The sequence below is a fragment of the Herpailurus yagouaroundi genome, unplaced genomic scaffold (genome assembly GCF_014898765.1).
Source record: "Herpailurus yagouaroundi ecotype Mexico unplaced genomic scaffold, PumYag 159, whole genome shotgun sequence".
Taxonomy (NCBI): Eukaryota; Metazoa; Chordata; class Mammalia; order Carnivora; family Felidae; genus Herpailurus; species Herpailurus yagouaroundi.
Genome location: NW_024412400.1, coordinates 49,037,601 through 49,061,219, shown reverse-complemented (window position 1 = coordinate 49,061,219; position 23,619 = coordinate 49,037,601). Strand labels below are relative to the sequence as shown.

Here is a 23,619-nt window from a genome sequence, read left to right as displayed (position 1 = left end):
TAAAATGCAAGAATTTCAGTGCTAAAATTGGCATAGTTGCAGGCAAATAGGAAAGTTGATCATCCTAAATTGGCAAAATACCATGAGCCTTCACGCCAATTCCCCAGTAAAGACACATTTAAGCCAATCCAGTTAGTAACTCTAGGCTTTTTAGGTGGTCAGCACAAGTATAAAAGTGTCTGTTAACCATCTTCCTTCCCCCTTTTTTTCTGGACTGTAACATTTCTTTAGTTAGGGATCTCAAACCTTACCATGCAACAGAATCACCTAAAAGGCTGGTTAATTTCATAGATCTGAGGTAGGGCTCAAAAATTTGCATTTCTTACAAGTTATCAGGTAATAATGACACTGGTCTGGGGACCTAGCTTTGAGAACCATTGCTTTAGAAGTTTGGCATATTACTACCTTCTTCTGAGATTAACGTGTAATCAAAAAAGAAAACAAGTCAATTGGAAGCATGAAGGCATGAATCAATAATATAAAATACAGACTATTTTAAGATTTAGTCTTTTTTTTTTTCATTTCTTAAGCACTTTTCAGTGGTGAGCACAAATTTTAAAAAATCTTAACATACAAAGTTTTAAATATAATATAAAAGGTTCTAACTTGCAGGAAAGTTTTTGCTGAGATGTGGGGGAGTTCTCTATTATTGGATATACTTTAATGACTGTGATTTCCCTATGGAAAAGTGAGCACAGGGTAGCACAGTTCTGGAGACATTTGGTTCCTCTTCTGTGTACTCAAAACTAACAGCTGAAGTATACTTTATACTACCTCTGAATCATAGTTTCACAATTATCATTCTCTCTGACATACTAAACAGGAAAAACAAAAAGTACATTTTGAATATTACAGTCTACATTTCTTTCAACCTATGCAAACTTTTTAATGTAACAAAAAATACAAAAGCAATTCCAGATTGTAAATTTGCATTCAATTTTATGCCCAAATTCTGCTTTTGGAAACACCTACCACTGCACCCATCAAAACACAAATTTTGCCTTAAACTGTGGAATTATGTTCTTTACCTTCAAGGAAAGGTTCCTGGCTGTCCTCATTTAGGTGTTATATTTGACCTAGGAGAAACTAAACTATAGTGGTTTAATAGCAGAATTTAAATCCCCTATCTATAAAGGTTTCTAGGGAAATGGGTCTGAAACAGAAAAAACAAAAAACTTTACCATTTTGATGAATAAAGTAAATTTTTAAATGGCCTAATTTCAGAAACTAGGTTTCAATAGTAACAATTTTGTTTTTGTTCCCAGCGTTCTGGTGGTGCCCTTGCCATTCCCTTGTGTGCATTCCAGGGGACTGTGTCTCTCCAAGCACCTACAGGGAAAACCCTATCTCTTTCTACTTATGAGGTAAGTGCTGAAGGACAAAAGATAACCCCAGCCTCTAAGAAAATAGAAGTCTATCGATCCAAAAGTGTTGGCCATGAACCAAACTCAGAAGATTCTCCCTCCACATTTGCGGACACCAGTGTGAAAATACACTTGGAAGTTCTTGAAATTTGTGATAACGAAGAAGCCTTGGATACCGTGTCAATCATTAGCAACATCAGCCAGTCCTCTACACAGGTCAGATCTCCATCCCTACGCTACTCGAGGAAAGAAAACAGATTCGTTTCTTGTGATTTAGGGGAAACAGCCTCATACTCTCTCTTTTTACCTACAAGTAATCCTGATGGTGATATCAACATCTCCATTCCGGACACTGTTGAAGCACACAGGCAGAACAGTAAAAGGCAGCATCAAGAGAAGGAAGGCTACCAGGAGGAAATCCAGTTGTTAAATAAAGCTTACAGAAAAAGAGAGGAAGAAGGCAAGGGTAACTTGTGATCATTTGGTCTAATAAAGGCAAGAACGAATCTGCAAGTTCAAACGATTTTGTTCTGAGGCTATTTGATTTCCTTTATAACCTGTTGGTTTACATAAGCATTACAGATTTAGTAGTTAATTGTTTTTAGGAGGAGCAGCTAGAACTAGTGTAAACACTTAAGTGCTTTTGATGTGTTACCTGTAGATCACACACTGTGGTATTTAAAGGTTTGTTTCTTATCTGATTCCTAGGCTGTTTTCTAGATCAAATATCAGCCTCATATACTAACGTTTTTGCCTATTTGTCATCTTCAGAGTAAACAGAAAGTTGTATAAATTCAATAAATATATTATTACCATTCTCATGTTTCAACACATAATACTAGACTTTACTGCAAAGGATAAAAAGATATTTTGGGAATGGAAGAAATGTAGCAAAATTCTGAGTTGTATTTGAAGAGACTTGCCTACATGTGCCTAGCAAAAGAAGCTCATTACAGTTAACTGCTTTAGCTTTACACTGATGTCTAGAAAATATATTCTCATGTAAAATGGCAAACTAGCTAGCTTCTATCTTTGAAACATGCATGTCCATAATCTGTAAATAGTTGTTTCCTTCATTTCCATAAAATATGAATTGCTTACTAAATGTTTTCTTCCTTTCTAAAATGTATTTTCCTTTCATCTTTTTACTATGTCAAGACTGCCCTTGAAACAAAATGTTGTGTGTTATAAGCGGAATTAGTAGTCCATAACTAAAATATTATTGGAAAAGGTTGTATATGTACACATCATCATTTCTAGAATTGTTTTACTTTAATGGAAATTGGGGAAAAACACTGCCAGATTAAGTTCCGTGAGGGATGCTCAATTAGATTAACAAATTTCCAGGTAAAGCAGAGGAAAATCCACTAAGTAAAAAGTAAAACTGTATGTTTCTAAAGCTGCAGATGTGGCAAACCTTCTTAGCTATTCTTAAAGGATAGAAAATTTTAGTACAAATATTGTCCTAAGTTTAGGTACTTTTTGTTTTTTTTCTCAAAGATGTGTATCTCAAGAAAATTCAATACATATTATTAAATGAGTGTAAGATATACATTTCAAGATTAATTTTTAAATGTGTTACATTGCAAAAATGTAGGAATCACCTTGTCCAATTATTAGTAATGTATATCTCAAAAACTATAGATTAATTTGTTTCTTAAAAATGGTTTATTCTGATCTTTCTTCAAACATACATTAAATGTATTACTTCAGTGTTTATTTTCCAAAGTTATTGAGTTGACATTCTACATGGTATTTAACTGTGCAACACATCTTACATATCTTATTTACTACAGACTGAGTGAATTATTCTTTTAATGATTTATTTTGGTTTCTATTTTATATTGAATCAGAATTCTAAATTATTTGAAATGGACTTTCAGACATTTCGTCTCCAGAAGAGTTGTTTTTTTTTTTTTTTTTTGGCCATCAAGAAGTCATTTTTAAAATAATTCTCTCAGTGGACTTTATCTCTCATGTAATCTCTCAGTATCTCATCTTCTGAATTTGGGAACCAAATGTAATGCAACTAGTAATGTTTGTAAAACAAGCCTCAAATAATGTATAACACATAAATTCAAATTCAAATATATTACCATTACAAATATATTTTATTTATTTATTTATTTATTTATTTATTTATTTATTTATTAAATATATTTTATTTTAAGAGCCTTTTTATAACCCTAAAATTGAGGGCTATTTTACCATCATGACAAATGGCCAGATCAATCAAATATTATAAATTTATGGCATTAAATGCCTGTTATAAAAGTAAAGTTGAACTGAATATTCTAATAATGCTTTGTAAAAGGTAAGTTTTGATATATTAAATTTAGGTGTATAATTTTATGAAAAAGAAAGATGATTTTGTTGCTTTTGAGTACAATTTCTGTCAGAAAGGAAATTAGAAACAGAACCACAATAAAACTTAAAAAAAATAATAAAGATTTAAATACAAATAAATCCTTTCTAGCTGGCACAGTTCTTTAATGCATAGGAGAAGACAATGGAAATCAATATTTAAAGAGCACCAGAACTGGATTGGAAAACAGTAATACTGTGCTTTCCTCCTGTGTTCTATTTTCTTTTCACTGGACTTGGGCCTATGCTAGGAGAACTGGCAAAACAAAACAACACAAACAAACAAAAAAAAACAAACAAACAAAAAACCTACAATATTCCCATTTAATTGCCCTTAGCTGCTGAATTAACTGTACACAGATGCATGTAAAAGTTGTGCTGTATTGACACTTTAGTTCAATTATTTAGCCCAAAACCTTAGTTTGAGAGGCTAATCAGCATCATTATACTATTCTGTAATACTTCAAACTCCAATCCAATTATAGTTGAAGCCACAAGAAAAATCAACAGGGGCTGTGCCTACGCAGGAATATCTCCTCCCAAACCAAGAGCACACTGTATACACTGTATGTTAGCCAACTTGACTATAAATTATACTGTAAAAAAAAGAAAGAAAGAAAGAGTACGGTTAAACTATATCAGTATAAACTCTACCTACTCTTTAAAACAATTATGATTGCATGGGGCGCCTGGGTGGCTCAGTTGGTTGGGCATCCGACTACAGCCCAGGCCATGATCTCGTGGCTCCTGAGCTCCAGCCCCAAGTCAGGTTCTGTGCTGACAGCTCAGAATCTGGAGCCTACTTTGGATTCTGTGTCTCCCTCTCTCTCTGCCCCTCCCCTGCTTGCACTCTGTCTCCCTCTCTCACAAAAATAAATAAACGTTAAAAAAAATTTTTAAGTGATTATGACTGCAAAAATGTATTTCTGGCATAGGAAATACCCTTTTAGATATCTTGTGCTATATTTAAATAGCTTACTCTGTTATACTGTTATTATTAATAAATTCAATATTTCATATAGTTTATTTCTTTCCTCTATAAATTCATGAATCTGAATTCAAAAACTACTTATTATCTAATAAAAATATCACCATCTGGTGGTGACTCCTACAAACTGTAAATACATAATCCCTAAGACTCCCAGTTAATATAAACCCACATATAATCCCAAAGAGTTCCAAGAGTTGTGACTGACAGAGGCAACCATTTTGAAGACAGTAACCATCACAGTATTACTCAGAATGTAATAAAAACCATTTGGTTATGCAGTGTTTCAAAGCTTTTCTCAACGTGGTTTTTAGTATTGGTTTTCATAAACGGATTTTCTCTTAGTTTCTTATTTATTCTATTAAGTTACTTTGATTCATTTATTGTAACATTATATCATTATAGCATATAGAATGCCTGCTATATGCTAGAAATTGTTCTAGGTACTTAGGACTATGACTGAACAAAAACAACGCACACATACACACTCACACATATATGTACATTTGTATGAGTTTGAACCAATTGCAAATTTAGAGAACACAGTCCACATAAGACTTCCCTCACTTCTGACTCCAAATGCAAATTTAGGGTATCCCAAAACCACTATCAGTTTCAATAATTAACTGCAGCCCGCAGATCTCACAGAAAGCTGTATTCTCACAGTTACAGTGCATTTCAGGGAAAGGATACAGATTAAAATCAGCCAAGAGAAGAATCACATATAGCAAAGTCCAGGAAAAGTCTAAATGTGAAGCTCCTGTTATCCTCTCCCCATGGAGTCATAGATAGCATTACTTTCAGCATCAGCGTATGATAACATATAGGGAATACTGCCAACAAGGAAAGCTCATTTGAATCCTGGCATCCAGAGTCTTTACTGGGGCTCCATCGTGGTAGGGGTAGGGTAAAGCATGGTTGACAGCTCACATGACTAATTTCCAGCTCCTCAGGAAGTCAAGCTGATAAGGAATGACCCAAAACCCCTACTGTAAATCACACTGTTACTATTTGGCTGCTCCAAGGCACCCAGACAAACAAGATAGATAGATAGATAGATAGATAGATAGATAGATAGATCGATCGATCGATCAGGTAATGCTAAACGTATTGATAGAAAGTAGGTACCAGAGGTAAAAATGATGAGGAAAAAAAATGAAAATAAAGGGACAGTGATGGAAGGAGTGTTTTTTCAAATACTTTAGTTAGGAAACACTTCACTGATAACATACTATTTCATCAGAGAGTTAAATAAAGTGATGAAACATGCTGTGTATCTAGGGAAATCATAGTTCTATCCAAGGGAGCATCAAGTTTCCAGAAGTAGGATTATGCCTTTGGTATTTGACGTAACCATCCAGGAGGTCAATGTGAATGCAGAAGAGTGAGAGAAAAAGTAGTTGGAAATAAAGACAAATAAAAGCACAGAGAGGCAGACCATTAATGCCTTGCAGACCAGGTATGGACTTTGAATCTTTTTCTAAATGAGGTGGGAAGTGATCGGAGGGTTCTGAGCAAAGAAATGACACATTTGATTACAAAATCACAAATGACCACTGTCTGTTGTTGTCAAGGGGAAAAGGCGATACAAGTACAAATACGATTACAGAACAAACAGGAGGTTATTTTAATAGTCTGGGTTAGAGATGATATTTGCTAGAATTAGGGTGGTAGCAATAGAGATGGTGACGGTATTGTATTCTGATTCAATAAATAGGAAGGATTTCCTTGGTAACTACCTAAGTTACACATTTCTTTAAAAAAAGTTTTTTTCATTTATTTATTTTAGAGAAAGAGTGCGCATGTGAGCTGGGGAGAGGGGCAGAGGGAGCAGAGAGAATCCCAAGCAGGCTCCATGCTGAGCTGATGCAGGGCTCGATACCATGACCCTAGGATCATGACCTGAGCCAAAATCAAGAGTTGGACGCCCAACTGACTGAGCCACCCAGATTCTCCACTTACATTTCTTAAATGTTTTTCTATGGAGCCTGTAATTTGAGGTAAAAAATTACCTCTGGCATCTATTTTCTGTTAATACCTTGGAATATCCCAGTGTTTCTAATGTCCTCCACATATCACAGAGGCTAGAAGCCTGAAAACTACATTTTCCAGTCTCTTTTGCTGGCAAGTTTCAGATTTAGTGTCTGCTAGAAAGAGGAATTTGCACAAGATCTGGAAGACAGGGGTGCCTAGGAGGCTCAGTCAGTTCAGCATCCAACTTCAGCTCAGGTCATGATCTCACGGCTCGTGAGTTCGAGCCCCGCATCAGGTTCACTGCTGTCAGCATGGAGCATGTTTCGGAACTTCTGTCCCCCTCTCTCTCTGCTGCTCCCCCACTCATGCTCTCTCTCTCAAAAATGGATAAACATTAAAAAAAAGAGAGACTTGAAAGAGTTGAAGAAAAGCAGCAGCAGTTAAAAGCTTTTAAAAGCAGTTAAAAGTAGTTGAGACTTTCTCTTCTAAGGTATGGTTCAGGGGTCTAGGCTCTTTCCATCTTGTAGTTCCACTCTTTCATTTTTATTATCATTATCCTCATCCATATTAAGCTGGCATAAGGGCAAAGGGCAGAGAGGATCCAGCAAGGACTGTTCCAGGGATGGCCTGGAAAAACAGCACCTCAATCACTGCTGCTTCTGCTACACTGGAGACCTCTGGGTATACAGACATTCCTAACATCAAAGGAGGTTAAGAAATAGACCTATCTGTGCAGAGGAAGAAGAAACCTAAATTTGGCAAACAGCTAGCTATCCAGTCTCTGACACATGCTATGACCCCACTAAGCACTAACACCACTAATACACCACACTCTATTAGAATGTAAATAGTGCCCCATCCCTGGTGTCACAAGATGCAGATGCATACCACAATCCAAGAATGGCACATCTTCCAGGGTTTGAGTTATCTGGTCTTGATTCTAGAACAGACTATACTGCTACAAACATAGATCAATTTGTGCATGTGATTTCTTCTCCAACTCAAGATACAAAAAAAAAAAAAAATCATATTTGTATGTCTTTCCTACAGTCTTGGGATTTCAACTTCAAAATCCACAAAGAACACATACACAAATACAAAATCACATGTTCTTGAGAATGAGCAGGAACTTGCTGGCACTGGGCAATCAAAACCCAAATACAAAATGACCGCAATGACAATCTTCTGCAATATTACATAGAATGATTTAGGTTCCTGGAGTCACATTATTTTGAAACAGTTTATTACAGAGGACAATCTGTACCTTTACATAAGCATAGTCTCACTGAGTAATTTTTCCAGAAAAAAAGAAAAAAAATACCTCAGGAGCAAATTTTAGTCTCCACCACTTAGCAGAAATGCAATCCCCAGAAGCTTTAAAATGTGAAGGTCAAAAAATATTAGGGTTTGGATAAATCCATGGTCAGCTGGTTACAGTAGTGAAGATACATAGCTACTTGCTTAAGTTTAAGAGTTTGTATTTCTATTATTTTTTATAGAGAAAAAAAGTATTAAAATTTGTTTTCTTAGTACTCATTCAAAACATTTTTCCCTAAATTCCCAGATTGTCTCCTTACATTGGGCAGCGAAAAATCCACTAATTGAATTAGATTATGTAGTTTTCAAGGGAAAATATGTTATGCAAAACATTCAAGAAGATGTTTAACATGAATACTAAAATCCATTTTTTCTTTCTTTTTATGAGAAGCAGATAGAATTAGCAGACAATGGCAGTAATTCATAGTTACAATGACAAAACATCTGGTTTGCATGGGATAGTCCCAATTTACAATTGTTTTCCTGGCATAACAATTAATAGTGTCCTCTTTAACTCTCACAGAATTGGACAATAAGTTATCCAATCACACTATAGTTGTGAAGCAAGTTATATCTAATCTAGGTGTTTTTCCCCCAAAACATAGGTAACCTATACTAATTAAAAAGGAAATAGGTAATGTCTACCAATTTGAGCCCCCAAATTTTATGTGACAAGATGTTCTATTGAGTTGTTTGATAATTTTCCAGTATTTTTCCTGATATAAGAAGGAAACATTTTCTCCATGTCTCCCTACCTCCACCCCAAAACAGTCAGATCTTTACAGATCTAAGACTACTCTTATCAGCATGTCCCCTCTCCCCACCACCAAGAAGAGGTCAGAGTCCATTAAGGATTCCATTTTCCAAGGGGAACACTAAACAAAATTCCCATCCAGTCCCTCATGAATATTAGACCCATGAAAAATTATGCTAGAGTTGTTTCACAGGGTTGGGGTAAAGAAAATGGAGAATGAGAGATTTCCTGAGATTGGGAAAACTGGTAGTTTCCCATAATGGTGTGGTCTTGTGTGGCCCACCCTAGCTGCCATCTTGGGAGTCACTGGACTGGGAGGTCCATGCCTGTGGGAGTTAGATACCAAACGCCATGGGTGTGAATGCAATAGTTTTGCATTCTGTGCCCAGCCCATGATTAGTGGAGATTACATTTAAGAAAGACATCTTTCAGCATTCCCAGAGCACAGCACAAAGCAGAGCATCAGCAAGAGTAACAATGGCAGTTATAATGAGTCAGTCATTTCTTTTGTTTTCTGGCATTAGGTAACCTAAGAATTCTTATTGGTTCCAACCAAAGCAGGAAAAAAAAAAAAAAAGTACCAACTGATACTTTTCTTCCCATTTATTCTAAAGTGTATGTCTAAAGCAATAGCCTAAAGCAATACTATACTATTTCATGCTGAAGAAGTCAGGAAAACACGGTAATTTTAAATTTATAACTAAGATTCTGCTTAGGATCAACAAACATGAGGTGAAGGAAAATAATAGAATTTATCAGGAAATAGAGATCACACTACCTCTCTCTCTGGGGTTTTCATAAGGATTGTATGAAATATGGAATATCATATTACTTTCCTATTGCTGCCATAACAAATTGCCACAAAGTTGGAGTCTTAACACAAATTTACTACTGCACAATTCTGTGGCACAGACTTTTGATAAGATCCTCACTGGGCTAAAATTTAGGGTTTGGCAAGGTGTATTCCTTTCTGGAGGCTCTAAGGGAGAATCCATTTCCTTTTCCAGCTCTAGATGCTGCCTACATTCCATTACACAGAGCTCATCCAGATAACCTAGGATAATGTCCCCATTTTAAGGTCAGCTGATTAGCAACCTTAATTTCCCTTGGCCATGTAGTTTAACATATTCACAGGTTTTAGGGATTAGGATGTGCACATCTATGAGGGTCACATTCTGCAGACCATAAATGTGAATTGCCTGGCCCAATACCCAGCAAATGCTAAGCAACAAATAAACATTAGTTCTCTTTTCCACTTACTCTCTGTTCAGGCTGCCTTAACAAATACCCCAGGTTTCAGTGGTATTAAACCACTTTAGGGGCATCTGGGAAGCTCAGTCAGTTAAGCCTCTAACTCTTGGCTTCAGCTCAGGTTGTGATCTCACAGCTCATGAGTTTGAGCTGTACATCGGGCTGTACATCGGGCTGTGTGCTGACAGTGCAGAGCCTGCTTGGGATTCTCTTTCTCTCCCTCTCTCTCCATGACACCCACCCCCCCACCCCCCATGCATGCTCTCTCTCTCTCACTCTTAAAATAAATAAATAAAAACTTAAAAAAAAACACTTTATTGGTTTCATAAGTAAATACCATGTTTAAATAATTAAGTACCACTTATTTATGGCATTATTCTGGCTTAAACAACAGAAATTTATTTCTCACAGTTCTGGAGGCTGGGAAGCCCAAGATCAAGGTGCCAGCAGATTTGTTCTCTGGTGAGAGCACCCTTCCTGGCTTCTACATAGCCTCTTTGTCCACACATGCCTTTCTTCTGAGGAAGGAAAGGATAAGCTCTCTGGTATCTTTTCTTATAAGGACACTAATCCCATCAGATTAGAGCCCCAATTCCATGAACTCATTTAATTTCTTTCCTTAGAGGCACCATCTCCAAATACAGCTACACTGGGGGTTAGAGCTTCAACATATAAATTTTGAGGAGACACATTCAATTCATAACACTTTCTCACCTAACAACCCACACTACCTCCTTCAAATTTTGCCGCGACCATCCCCAATATGCCTACTCAATCTTACCTACTGAACAATTCACATACTTGTCATATAGGTATGCCCAATGAATTTCAATACATTTATTGGAACTATTCAATAGTTTTAATCATATTTGCCAAGGACTACCAAAATGTGTCTCGTCTGCTCTCTCTGTGCTTTTAACTCATGTAGTCAACCACTTTCTAGACATCTGTATTTGGATGTTTCATAGGCTCCTCAAACTCCACATGTATTATTTAGACACATTAACTCAACCCTCCCTCAAGTCCAATAAAAATCCTCCTCATCTAGTGTTCTTCATCTCAAGATATGGTACCTTCTTATTTGGTAGTCATTCAAATCGTAAACTCAAGGGTTATCTGACCACTTCCTCTAATTATCCATATCAAGTGAATCATCAAATCTGACATATTTATCTCCAAATAACTCTTGATCCCAGTCCTTCCCATGTTCCATCTTGCCTCCACTAAACCACAGCCTGTTAACTAGCCTCTCTATATCCACTTTTGCCTCCTCCATTTCTTTCTATTCAAAACAGCCAAAAATAATCAGTCTCCTACATAAAGTTTACTGTTGTTCTCTATGTGGTATATAAGTTCCTCCATGCTTATGCTCCTTTCTACCTCTTTGGTCTTCTCCAACAGTCTTTAAATTTCAGTGTAGAGTTTTCTCAGTCTCCGACATTTTATCACTTCCCCTCATACACATTGTTTCCTCCACCTGGAATAATCTCTCCCCTTCCTCATTAGTCTGGCTAAAGTCTACTTATCTCAAAAGTCACTGCTTAACCTCTAGTGCTTTAAAAAGGACTTACCTGACTCCAAAATTAAGTTATTTTGCAGTAACATCTATGGCTGTTGGGAAGAAAAATCTTTTCCTTTACTCTCTTAGGTTTACTTCTTAGAGGCCTGCAAATTAAAATGACAAAAGACAGATTAACAAGGAAAGAGACAAATTTAATCACATACCCATGGGACTTCATACAAAAATGTGTTTCAACAGATGGGTAGAACAGATGGCATATACACCATCTTAATAGGAGAAGAGGAGGAGGAGAAAGGCACTCATGGGAAAATACTTCTAGGAAGGAAAAATGGGCTCTTACGAAATAGATGGGATATATAACAGTTTTGTGGCAATGCCTGCTTAGCCTGCTTAACATTGGAATGCTGACTTCTAGTCTCCAGTGATAAGTCCATCTTATCAGTTCCTCTCCCAGGGGAAGGTGTTTATGACAATTGAGTTCTTTTGAATCCTTCTGGGAGGCTCTGCTTTTAGGAAGTTCCAAGATTTCAGGAATTGAATGCCTCTGCTCAAAGTAATTTTTATGCCACAGAGGTGTATTCTGGACCCCTTCAAAGCATACAGTGTTTTCCTTTCTTACCTCACTGCACAACCATTTCTTTTGCCTTTATCTTCTCAAGACGGTAAGCAAATGAAAGATGGTGCCACACTTGTGTTCAGTGAGTATCCCTACCACCTTTAAATCAGTGAAAATATGTAAATGAACTGGATGTCCCCTAGTGAACCTAGTGTCCCCTGCACCCTATTGGATAAAGGCAGTAAATAATGACAATCCTTTAAGAAAGGCAGGGGCAATTTTATATTTATGTATTTCAAACTGGTGTCAGGCTGTTTTCAAGATGTAGCTACCAAAAAACCCAAAAATATGAACTCATTTCATTTCTTTCAAGACTTTTAAGAGAAAACGCATCGATCCACAGGTTCTTTTACTGTGTCAACAGATGTTTACTATCCACGGCCTAATTGGACGCAAATTCCGGATTTAATCATGGATAATAAGAAAGTAAAAAGTAAAACCTATTTCCTCACATGTTTGGTGTAGGTAAGGAAACCCGCGAGCCTTTTGCTCCCTCTCCCTCCAGAGGTACAAAAAATAGAGGACTGCGGGCACACCAAGAAGACTTCACCTGAGCCAACTTCCTGATAACAGATGTCGTCCTCCCTGACGTCACCGGAAACAGCTACTTGTGACGCTCCAATAGCCCTCCCTCTCGCGCTGGGCGCCGGAAGCAAAACGGAAGTGGACGTGCACTAGCTTCCGGGCCCGGACGCCATTTCTAGCGGTTGCAGGTTCTCACGAGTTGTAGTCTGCTGGGACAATGAGCTATGACTACCATCAGAGCTGGGGCCGCGATGGCGGGCCCCGCAGCTCCGGCGGGGGCTATGGGGGAAGCTATGGAGGGGGCCATGGAGGGGGCCATGGAGGGAACCGAGGCTCTGGAGGCGGCGGCGGCGGCGGCGGAGGAGGAGGTGGTCGAGGCGGCCGAGGCCGACATCCCGGGCACCTGAAAGGCCGCGAAATTGGCTTGTGGTATGCGAAGAAACAGGGTCAGAAGAACAAGGAAGCGGAGAGGCAGGAGGTAAATCTGAAACTCGATAGTGGAGAGGGATGAGGCAGGACAGGCTTTTTCCCTTCCGCCGCCCCTAACCTTTTCGTTTTTTGTTCCTTGACTCATGCATGTGCTGTGTGAAATGAAAATCAAGTATGCAAAGGTATTATGCTACAACTTCCGGTAGCGGATATTATGTAGTTTAACATTAGCCATGCTCATCTGACCTGGAGCAGTTAGGATTTGTGCAGGCTGGATGTATATTTTGCTTTAAGGACGTGAGAACTGTGAACAAAACAAATGTTAAGTTCACGTCCTATCGGAAGTTAACTTCATTGGGGTATCACTGTGTTAGTATCTCTGGCCGCCCTTTCCCTTAGAAAAATTTTGGTCACTTTTATTTAAGTTCTTTGCCCAAAGAGTTCGAAAATAGCGGCCTTCTTGATACATACAAGTTTGCGCGGAATAAAAGCTGTCAAGTACTATTTTGAATGTAGATCGCTCAGAAGAATAGCCTAGCTTTCATATTTAGCATTAAAAAATAGCCACAAACCCAGGTTTTTTGTTTTTATGTTGGGCTGGGGAGGTTTCTGATGAGTAGCAGCTCCTCTTTGAGAAGGAAACGTGGGATCCTAGAAATAGGAGACGTTTCAAGAGATTATTTAGTCTCTTCGCGTTGGTAATTGCCCGGCCCATTTGGTTTGTGTCTTGAAGATCTGTAGTAAGGAAAGCATTAAAGTTCGCTGAGTGGCTTATTTTAGTTTAGTGTTTTTTTTTTTTTTTTAATTAAACAGAAGCTTTCTTACTATAAGCCTGAGAACAACATTTTAGTAACTTCATTAAAAGCACCTTTCATGTTAGGTACTGAATGTATGTAATTAAGTTCTCATTTAGGCTTCTGCTTTTAAATTATTCCATTTCTTTATTTTTCTTTTATCCGTGTCATTTTCATCAAAATGATTTTTTGGCACTATCCATTTATCTTCACACCTTATCACCTTCTCTTTAAAAAATATATATACGTACATGTTTGTCAGCCCAAAATTGTTCATTGAGAAGACTTTTTTTTTTAAATGAAGGGGAGCACATCTAAGTCATCTTGACATTGCAAGGATAATTGGCTGATTGCTATAAAAGGATGTGCACAGTAACTAGAAAAGTTACTCTTCATCAAGTTTTATTTAGCTCACATTATGGCTGTTGCCCTGGGGATCTAAAGAAACATGATACTGGGAAATATGATATTGGTTGGGAAAATATGCGAACAGATGAAAAATTTAATCAGGAAAAATTGCTCATTATTTCCACCTGAAGCTAGTTGTGTTGTAGATCATTCTGAATGGAATTCTGGATTTCTACCCCTTCCCAAACCTTCATTTTAGTAAATGTTACTACCATTTATTCACTTGCAACTCCCAAACAGGATTTATCTTTAATATTTCTCTTTCATTTCAGCAAATCTGCCTGCTCTTTTTATAATATATCCCAAATCCAACGACTTGTCTCCACAGCAGTTACCATAGATCAAGCCACTATTTTGTTCAGTGTTCTTGGCCTCCTAACTAGTCTTTTGGCTCCCACTCCTGCTCTCCACTGAGTCTGTCCTTTGTAGAACCACTCACAGTACTTTCAAAAGCAAAAAGTAGATTGCCTCATTCTCTAGCTCACAATTTGGGATTGGAAGCCAGGTTACATCTGTCTGAGTTGAATATATTTCAGTTGCGTTCTAACATGTTTTACAGGAATCTTGGTAATATAGCTTCAATATACTACGTTTCCCTCTGTGTACTTAACTCTCTGAGCCCATGTTCCCAATCTGATGTAATTGTAGCTTTTGTAAATATACTTCTATTTTTGCTTTCTATTACGATTCTTCTACCATTCTCTCTAAAATGCATCTCCGTCTTCTCTATCTCAATATGACCATTTTTCAATGATTGGCTCATCCTACCTTTTTTTTTTTTTTTTTTGACCACCTTCAGCCATATATGATTGCTTCCCAATTTCCCTAACTTTTAATTTTTAGATAATCCCTATGTTTACAAAGTTACTACATTCTAACAATGTGCTCTTTTTCTTTCAATTTTCATTTTTTTAAATTAATAATTGATATGTTTGAGACACTGTCTTAAGCACTGTATTAATAGGGTGTAGGCCCTACCTTAAAGAAATTGTGGTGTTAGGGGCTGTTACAGGGATAGTTTACAATGTTAAAATATCAAAAGGAGAATGTGGATTATCATCTAACTCAGACTAGGAAGATTGTAGATTTTCCAGAGGAAATAACTCTTAACGTGAAACTTGGAAGATAGCGAAGTGTGTATGTTTGGAATTGGGGGATTTGGAAAGGGATTCTCAGGCAGAGGCAGCAGCACGTGCCACAACTTAGAGGTCAAGAGGAACATGTTCAAGGAACTGAAAGAATAAGAGCATGGGTGTTGGAGTGTGGTGAGATGAAGGCAGAGCAGTGGCTTTCAAACTTGTTGACAGTGGGAAATATATGTTAATTTGCAGCCTAGTGTACAGGTATGTATAACTGAACAAAAAGTTTCATAAAATGATAATTATCTGTACATTGCTCTGAGTGTGGTGTTGGTATCTTTTTTGCTCTTTTTTTTTAGTTGATATAATGATTCTTTAATATAATTTCATAAGCAACAATCTGAAAAGCCTGGTACTAGAAAAATAAGCAGCGCCTTGAAATTCATTGACTTGCCCCTAGGAACTCCTGTAAGCCATTAAAGCATTTGAAACAAAATAAATTATTGAGTATGTGTTTAAATTCGTTTTCATACCAGTATAGAGAATGAACTGAAAAGAGGCAGTTCTGGGACAGGGAGACCAGTTAAGTTGCCTTTGCAGTAATTAAGGTGAGAAATGATAGCTTAAATTAGTACATGAAGATGGATGGAAGAAAGTGGACAGATTAAAGCAATTTAGGAGATTCATAAGTGATTTTATCTGGGAGGGAAGGGGAAAGCAAGTATGTATTAATAAATGACATGTTTATGACTATATAAGAAACAGGCTTGATGGAGGAAGATAGACTCAGCTTAAGGACCCTGAGTTTGATGTTGTAGGGCATAAAAGTGAGGATTTCAGGGAGGTAGGAGGCCCTGTGGATCTGATGCCTAGAGAAATCTAGATTGGCAGTTCGTGGTCCTATGGATAGTAGGTCCTATGGATAGTGAATGGAGAAGACAAGTGGGTGCAGGCCTAAATTCTATAGATCATTGTTTTTCAGACTTGAAAGTCTTGGCACCTTTTTAAAATGTGGGACGAGGGTGGAGTGAGAGATTCTATTTTCCTGACAGAATCCCAAATGGTGTCAGTGTTGCTAGTTTGGAGATCACTAGGGTTCAGCGTAGAGTAAGAAAATTTAAGGGTTGGAGTAAGAGAAGTTTCATAGATTCTTACCTAGGAAGGAACAGCCAGAGAAGAGGAAAATAAGGTGGGTGTTTGGAATCCAGGAGCAGTATTGAAGGCAGCAAAGGGTGTATGAAAAAAGGAAAGTAATCAAATAGTGGCAAATGCTACAGAGATGTCAAGTAAGGTCAGAACTCAGAGTGTCTATTGGATTTAGCAACAAGGTCCTTGGCAACTTTAATGAGAGCCCTTTCTGTGGACTGGTGGAGGTAAAAGCCAGATTGCAGGGGGCTGACTAGTGAAGGAGAGGTGAAGAAATGGAGAACTTTTCAATCAGTTTTACTGTGAAGAGGAGAAAGAAAAATAGGGCAGTATCTGATAGGGTTGGGTGGATTCAAAAGAGGATTTTGTGTTGTAGAAGTAAAGAGATTTGTTTGGGAGGCCTAGGTGGCTCAGTCTGTTAAGTGACCAACTCTGATTTCCTCTCAGATCATGATCTCGTGGCTCCTGAGACCCAGTCCGGCTCCAAACAGACAGTGTGGAGCCTGCTTGGGATTCTCTCCCTCCCTCTCTTGTCTGCCCCCACCCCTGATGTGCACACACTCTTTCTCTGTCTCACAAAATAAATAAACGTTTTTTCTTTTTAAGGTAAAGAAATTTGACTCTATTCCTGTTCATGTACTGATGGTAGGGAGTCAGTGGAGAGGAAACGTTTATCAGGTAGATTAAATTATGCTGCAGTAGTAAACAGCCTCCAAATCATAGGGAGCTATAACAACAAAGGTTGCTTTTCTACTCAAATTACTGGACCATTGGGAGTTAGGTTGAGCGTTCTCCTTATGAGAATGGCTCACAGAGCTCCACCCATCTGAAAAGTAGCTGGTTTTGGTGGCAGCTGGAGGGAATACAGTAAATTGCCCTGATTCTTAAGAGACTCCTGTTTACATTTCTCTGGCCAGTAAGTCACATGGTCATGCTTATGTCATGGGTGGGAAAATGTACTTCTCCCATATACCTGGAAAGAGGCAAACCAGAATATTGATCAGTAGGCTAATGACTACCAGAGAGAGATTTAGGAAAGGAATGTAAATCTCAATAGAAGGATTAGCCCTGAGGAGGTGAAAGGAATTATTGGACTGCAGAGTTTAGTGGAGAGATCAACCTTAAGCAGGAAAATGGCCTCCCAATTCCATTAATGGGAAGGAAGAGAACAAAGGATAGATTCTGATACAGGTGGACTTGAGTTTGGTGGCAATCAGTTGAGGACTTTTCCATTTGTTTTTGTTTTCTTTGTGAAATGTTGAGGGTAAACAGGAAGGTGGTAATGGTTTAAAATAGTTGCACACAATTAGAAGCTAATAAACGTAGACAATTTGCTGGATATCACTGTGGATCTTCTTTGCCAGGAATTTATGACTAAAAGCAAGGATATTTGAGGTTGTCCAAAAAAGGGGAAAACAATAAAAAAAATTAAATGCCATGATAAAATAAAATAGTCATGACACCCAAAACATGATTGAGATTCTCCATGCTTGAGGGGTGAGGTAGAGTGAAGGGTGATACCACTGGTAGAAGATTAGGAGGAAGTAACCTACCAAAAAAAAAGGTTAGATCCATGTTTGGAATTTTGGCACTCCTAAAATCTCCACTGCCCATAGCCTCTGGAGCCTCATTGTGGGAGAACCTTGTTAAAAACAATTTATAGGAGGTATAAGTTGTGTTTTTATTAAAAAGTATAAATTATCGGGCGCACCTGAGTGGCTCAGTCAGTTAAACGTCCGACTTTGGCTCAGGTCATTATCTCACAGTTGATGGGTTTGAGTCCTGCATCAGGCTCTGCCCTGAATGACTCAGAGGATGGAGCCTGCTTTGGATTCTGTCTCTCCCTCTTTCTCTATCCCTTCCCCTGCTTGTACTTTGTCTCTCTCTCAAAAATAGGTAAACATAAAAAAAAAAAGTGTAAATTAGGTTTTCAGGGGCTTTTTCATTTTTCAGTCATCCTGCCTTTTTTGTGAATATCTAAAACTCATACAGCAAGGTGAGAAGAACTTTTGTTCTGCTAGTAGAGATAAAAAAAAAAACTTCAAAATATAAGGTTTTGTTTGGTTGAAGAAATGCTATTCTGTGACTTTCAATTGGAAATAAATCATTCTTCAGAGAAGAAGTGCTTAATCTGTCCCATTTTGAAAGTGAACAGAAGAAACAGTGCCTTTGGGTGGTTGAGGTGTTGGGAAAAATTAAGGAAACTTTGCTTGATAATGACTTTATGTCTTGGGGTTCCTTCCTAGAGTAGTCTTTAATCATTAAAATGTCCTGTAGTTTCTAACTGCCAAGAAAAAACTCAATAACCATTTCATGTAGGTATACAAAGCAATAAATGTTAACATGTGCTGAGGACATTACAGAATTCAAAGTATAGGGCAGAAATGTTCCAATAATGAAACTCTGTGTTGGGTGTCCCCAAGACCACTCAGGTTCCGTAATTTACTAGAAGGAATTGCAGAACTCTGAAGAGCTGACATATGCAATGTTTTGGGGTTTTTTACAGCAGATCTTTACAAATTAAAATCATCACAGGTAAAAAAGATGCGTAGAGCAGTCTAGGAGAAACCAGGTACAAGCTCCTAGTCTTGGTGGAGACTACATACCCTATACTATGAAGAGATACATTAGTCTGATATATAAACCATTTTAACGAGATTTTCATGCTGTATAGTTAAAAAAAAAATGATGGGCTTTAGTACTTGTCAATAAACAGATTTTGCTCTAACCTGTTCTTCCTTACGGCTTTCCTATCAGCCAGAGTTTGGACTTTTTAATTGTATAAGCATAATGATTGTTTTAGTAAACTTTTCAGTTAAGTTGCAGAAGTCTTCTGGAATTTCCCAGAGATCTGCTTGTATTCTTTTTGTGTATTTCTTTAAAGAGAAAAATGGATTTAACACAAAAGTCATGCACATTCATTGCAAAAAATAGATTCAGCCATTCATCCTTTTGGCAAACTTCTCTGCAGCATCTACTACTGTGTGTCAGAAATACATCTGGGGGCGCCTGGGTGGCTCAGTGAGTTAAGTGTCCGACTTTGGCTCAGGTTATGATCTCACAGTTCGTGGGTTTGAGCCCTGTCTTGGGCTCTGTGCTAACAGATCAGGGTCTGGAGTCTGCTTCGGATTCTGTGTCTCCCCTCCCCTGCTAGTGCTCTGTTTCTCTGTCTCTCAGAATTGAATAAAAATTAAAAAAAAAAAAAAAAAAAAAAATCTGGAAGACATACTGCAAAAATGTACGATATAAAGTGAATAATCTATTTCAACATTAATAATAATGAAAATAGGATTGTGCTGCATATATTTTCTACGACTGGTTTTTTTTTGTTTTTTTTGTTTTTTTTTTCATTTAATATCTTGGTCGTCTTTCCTGTCTGCACACTTGAGGAAAAAATCTACCCTCTCTTAACTACTCTGTTTAAATTCAACTAGTTACAATGTACAATTATAAAAGAACAGTTGTAAAAGTTCTTGTTCTTACTGTGTACAGTGTAATTCCTATCCTGTCCGGTATTGTTTGTTTAATTCTCTTCTGAAGCAGCTACATCACCATATTGGAGCATCATCTTCATGAATGTTGATCAATTTTATTTATTTCCTCTGAGCTCAGCCTTCTTCCTAATGTATTCATCTTTTTACTGTAAGAACTTTAAAGTGCTCATTGCCACCAAATATTATTTCCAGTTTTCAATTAGCTTTTTTTTAAACCAAACATGTGTGTGTGTAACTTTAATTGTGAGTATCTTTGAAAATTTCAGACAGAAAAATTTATAATAATCAGTATGTGAGAAGGTAGAAGAGAAAGGAACCGAAGTTTTAGTAAGGGATGTAAATGTACTTTCTTTGCCAGTTATATTGCAGCTAATTTTATAGGTATATATAGCAGAAAAAGGATATATATAAAAATATTAACATTAGGTCTGTGAAGTGAAATCAGACTAGAGCACCTGGTAGGGCAATTTTAGGTTTCATATGAATGTTGGATATGTATATATCTGCTCTTTTGTTTTAGTTATCAAATGATTTTGTACATGCTTTCTAGTGTTGATAAGGATACTGTTTGCTTTGCACAAAATAGAGAGCCGTAGTACACATGGATGAACGTCGAGAAGAACAAATTGTGCAGCTGCTGCATTCAGTCCAAGCTAAGAATGATAAAGATTCGGAAGCACAGATATCCTGGTTTGCTCCTGAAGATCACGGGTAAAGCAAAACACATTCTTTTAAAGAATGGACCGAGTTAACACTTCTTTCATAGCATTGGCTAGGGGGAAAAAAAGATAATAAAAATAACCTCTTTAGACTCTTCAATAAGTGAAATTTAACCTTGAAGTAAGCCTTTTTCTTATATAGACTGACTCTATTTGGTGGTAGATTGAAAAAAATCCAGATGGCACATTCATTCCACAGAAAGCTAAATGGCAGGAATAGTCTATTTGGATATGTGATCATTATTAAGTTATTGTTTATTGTTTTCCTTTTCACCATCTTTGTATTTCCAAAATTCTGGGAGAAATCTGTAAGAAGTTAAATTGTTGCTATTTTAGGATGATTATGGGGGCTGTACCATTTAGAGGAAAAATTAAGAGAGGTTTTTCTGGGACTCTATAATGTAGCATCCCATTTATAAGCACTCAGAAATGGTGGCAGGAAGAAAATGGAAGTTGTGAAATGAAGCTTAGAAAAATCAGAAAAATACGGTAAGTCATTGCAATGGAGGGATGACTTATGTGAATTTTAATTTTTTTAGCTACACAAGGAATAACTTGTATGGTAATATCTACAAGGAGGAAAACTTTGAATTCATTATAAAAATCTAAGTATTTTCATAATTGATCTAAGAAAGAATAATAGCTGGTGATTTTAAAGTAAATAGCATATTGTTTTGTTTCAGGGCTGTAGCAGCTCTTCATTTAACCTTTTATCATTTTTTTATTTTGTCAAAATAGTTACGGGACTGAAGCTCCTGCTGAGAGCAAACCAAACTCAGAGAAAAAACTTGAGGACCAGGAAAAGAAATTGATAAATCAAGAAAAGAGGACATTTAGAATCAGGGACAAATATATTGACCGAGATTCTGAGTATCTCTTGCAAGAAAATGAACCTGATGTAACCTTAGACCAACATCTATTGGAAGATTTACAAAAGAAAAAAAGTGACCCTCGGTATATTGAAATGCAGGTAATGGAAAGCAAGATGTGGAAAAAGTTTTTGTCATTTCTTCTCACACTTGATAAAAATATATTTACGTTTAGAAGTAGCTACGTGGTATAGATCAGTGGTATTTCTATAGACTGTTCTCTGTGGGGATTCTTTCTCTTATACCAGAGAAAAGCATTGGGAGTGGAATTGCATATAACCTACAGCAGCTTACATAGTGAGGGGAAGAAATTAGTTGAACCTTTCTTGGACAGTTTTGTGAGATGTCGTAAGAGACAAGGTGGTTAGAATTGTAAGGTGTCTAGACCATTTAATCCAACTCCTTCCTTTTACAGATGATAAAATTAAATATCCCAAAGTTATGATGTACATATGTTCACCAGCATTTTAAAGATAAGACTGTGACAAGAACAAAATTCTTCTGAGTTTTTCAGTATGTTCTTTCTATGGTAGGCAAGATATTTTTAGGTCCCTTCCTGTTAAAACATAAAATTTATGCTTTGTAGATACTCTAGAGATAGATGTAATAAAATGTTCACGTGTATTTCTTTTAAGAGAAAATGAGGAAATTCTGAGGGCCACATCTTTAATATGCAAATATGTATTACTCTTTGTGAGAAAGGCAGAATATCACCTGTCCCATAGGAAAGAAAGGATCCATTGACTGTCGTTGATCAGGTTGGATATCCTGATTAGAACAGTTGAGGTAAAGGGGCACCTGGATTGCTCAGTCGGTTAAGTGTCTTGACTCTCGGTTTTGGCTCACTCATGATCTCACAGTTTCATGAGTTTGAGCCCTGCATTGGGCACTGCACTGACAGCACAGAGCCTACTTGGGATTCTTTCTCTCCCACTTTCTCTGCCCCTCCCCTGCTCATGCTGTCTTTGTCCCTCTCAAAATAAATAAACTTAAAAAAATTATTAAAAAAAAAAAAAGTGGGGCACCAGGGTGGCTCAGTCAGTTAAGCGTCCAACTTCAGCTCAGGTCATGGTCATGATCGCAGGTCTGTGAGTTTGAGCCCCGTGTCGGTCTCTGTGCTGAGAGTTCAGAGCCTGGAACCTGCTTCAGATTCTGTGTCTCCCTCTCTCTCTGCCCCTCCCCTGCTCATGCTGTGTCTCTGTCTCTCAAAAATGAAAAAATTAAAAAAAAAAAAAAAAACAGTTGAGGTAAGGTTGTCCAGAGGGGAATTGTGTAATTTTTTGATGCCTATGTAGTGAAAATATGATTCCAGGACAGGAGACTTCAAGTTTAATCATTTCAGATTATTGTGGTTGAGAGCAGAGCTTCTTTTATAGCCTTAGGAAGAAGGAGATTTAGCTCCTATCTCTCTGCTTTGTTTGGAGGACAGACTCAAATATTAAAAATGTGTGAGTGATCCAGTAAGGAAGTTAGGAAAACAAATGTGTAAAACATTCTTCCTGTTGGCTAGACACTTACAAACACTTCACATGTACTACATCATTTAAACCTCCCAACAACCCTGTGTAAGAAATTCTGCATATTTGTGATGGAGAGGGAAAAATATATTAGGTTAAGTGACCTATCTACAGTTGCACAGCCAGTAACAGAATCCAGTCTAAAATTCAGATGTGTTGGGTGCCTGGGTGGCTCAGTTGGTTGAGCCCCTGACTCTTCTTTTCAGCTCAGGTCATGATCTCACAGTTGTGCCATCAAGCCCTAGGTCATGTGGAACCTGTTTGGGATTCTCTGTCTCCCTCTCCTTTTGCCCTTTCTTTGTTTGTGCTCTTGCTCTCTCAAAATAAATAAAATAAAAAATAAAATAAAAGATGTGCTTAAGAGCTCAACTTTTTAATCCTTTTTGGTAATATGCCATTGTTATGATTTATTTAATAAACATTAATTTTCCATTTTTTACATGTCTGTCATTGTGCTGTGTTTTCTGAAGACTAATAAGACATTTCCTG

General features: G+C 37.4%; 2 protein-coding genes and 1 long non-coding RNA gene across 6 annotated transcripts in view; 2 read left to right on the top strand and 1 right to left on the bottom strand.

Moving 5' to 3' along the window:
* GPR149 (G protein-coupled receptor 149) overlaps positions 1–2,724 on the top strand; it is a 68,302-nt gene extending 65,578 nt beyond the window's left edge. The window contains exon 4 of the mRNA XM_040480540.1: positions 1,266–2,724. Within this exon, the coding sequence (XP_040336474.1) occupies positions 1,266–1,841 (576 nt within the window). The 3' untranslated portion in view covers positions 1,842–2,724. The remainder of the gene's footprint in view (positions 1–1,265) is intronic.
* The window catches only part of LOC121033872 (uncharacterized), a 120,599-nt gene extending 107,884 nt beyond the window's left edge, over positions 1–12,715 (bottom strand). For 3 of the 4 annotated variants that reach the window (XR_005792159.1, XR_005792160.1, XR_005792161.1), the window contains exons 1-3: positions 12,603–12,715; positions 12,154–12,249; positions 11,584–11,677 (exon numbers count right to left, since the gene is read on the bottom strand). This is a non-coding gene — a long non-coding RNA (uncharacterized LOC121033872). The remainder of the gene's footprint in view (positions 1–11,583; positions 11,678–12,153; positions 12,250–12,602) is intronic. The other variant, XR_005792162.1, reaches the window with a different exon arrangement.
* A 177-nt stretch (positions 12,716–12,892) lies between these two features.
* Positions 12,893–23,619, top strand: part of DHX36 (DEAH-box helicase 36) — a 49,134-nt gene continuing 38,407 nt past the window's right edge. Inside the window, exons 1-3 of the mRNA XM_040480539.1 lie at positions 12,893–13,153; positions 20,612–20,736; positions 21,483–21,714. Of these exons, the coding sequence (XP_040336473.1) occupies positions 12,893–13,153; positions 20,612–20,736; positions 21,483–21,714 (618 nt within the window). The remainder of the gene's footprint in view (positions 13,154–20,611; positions 20,737–21,482; positions 21,715–23,619) is intronic.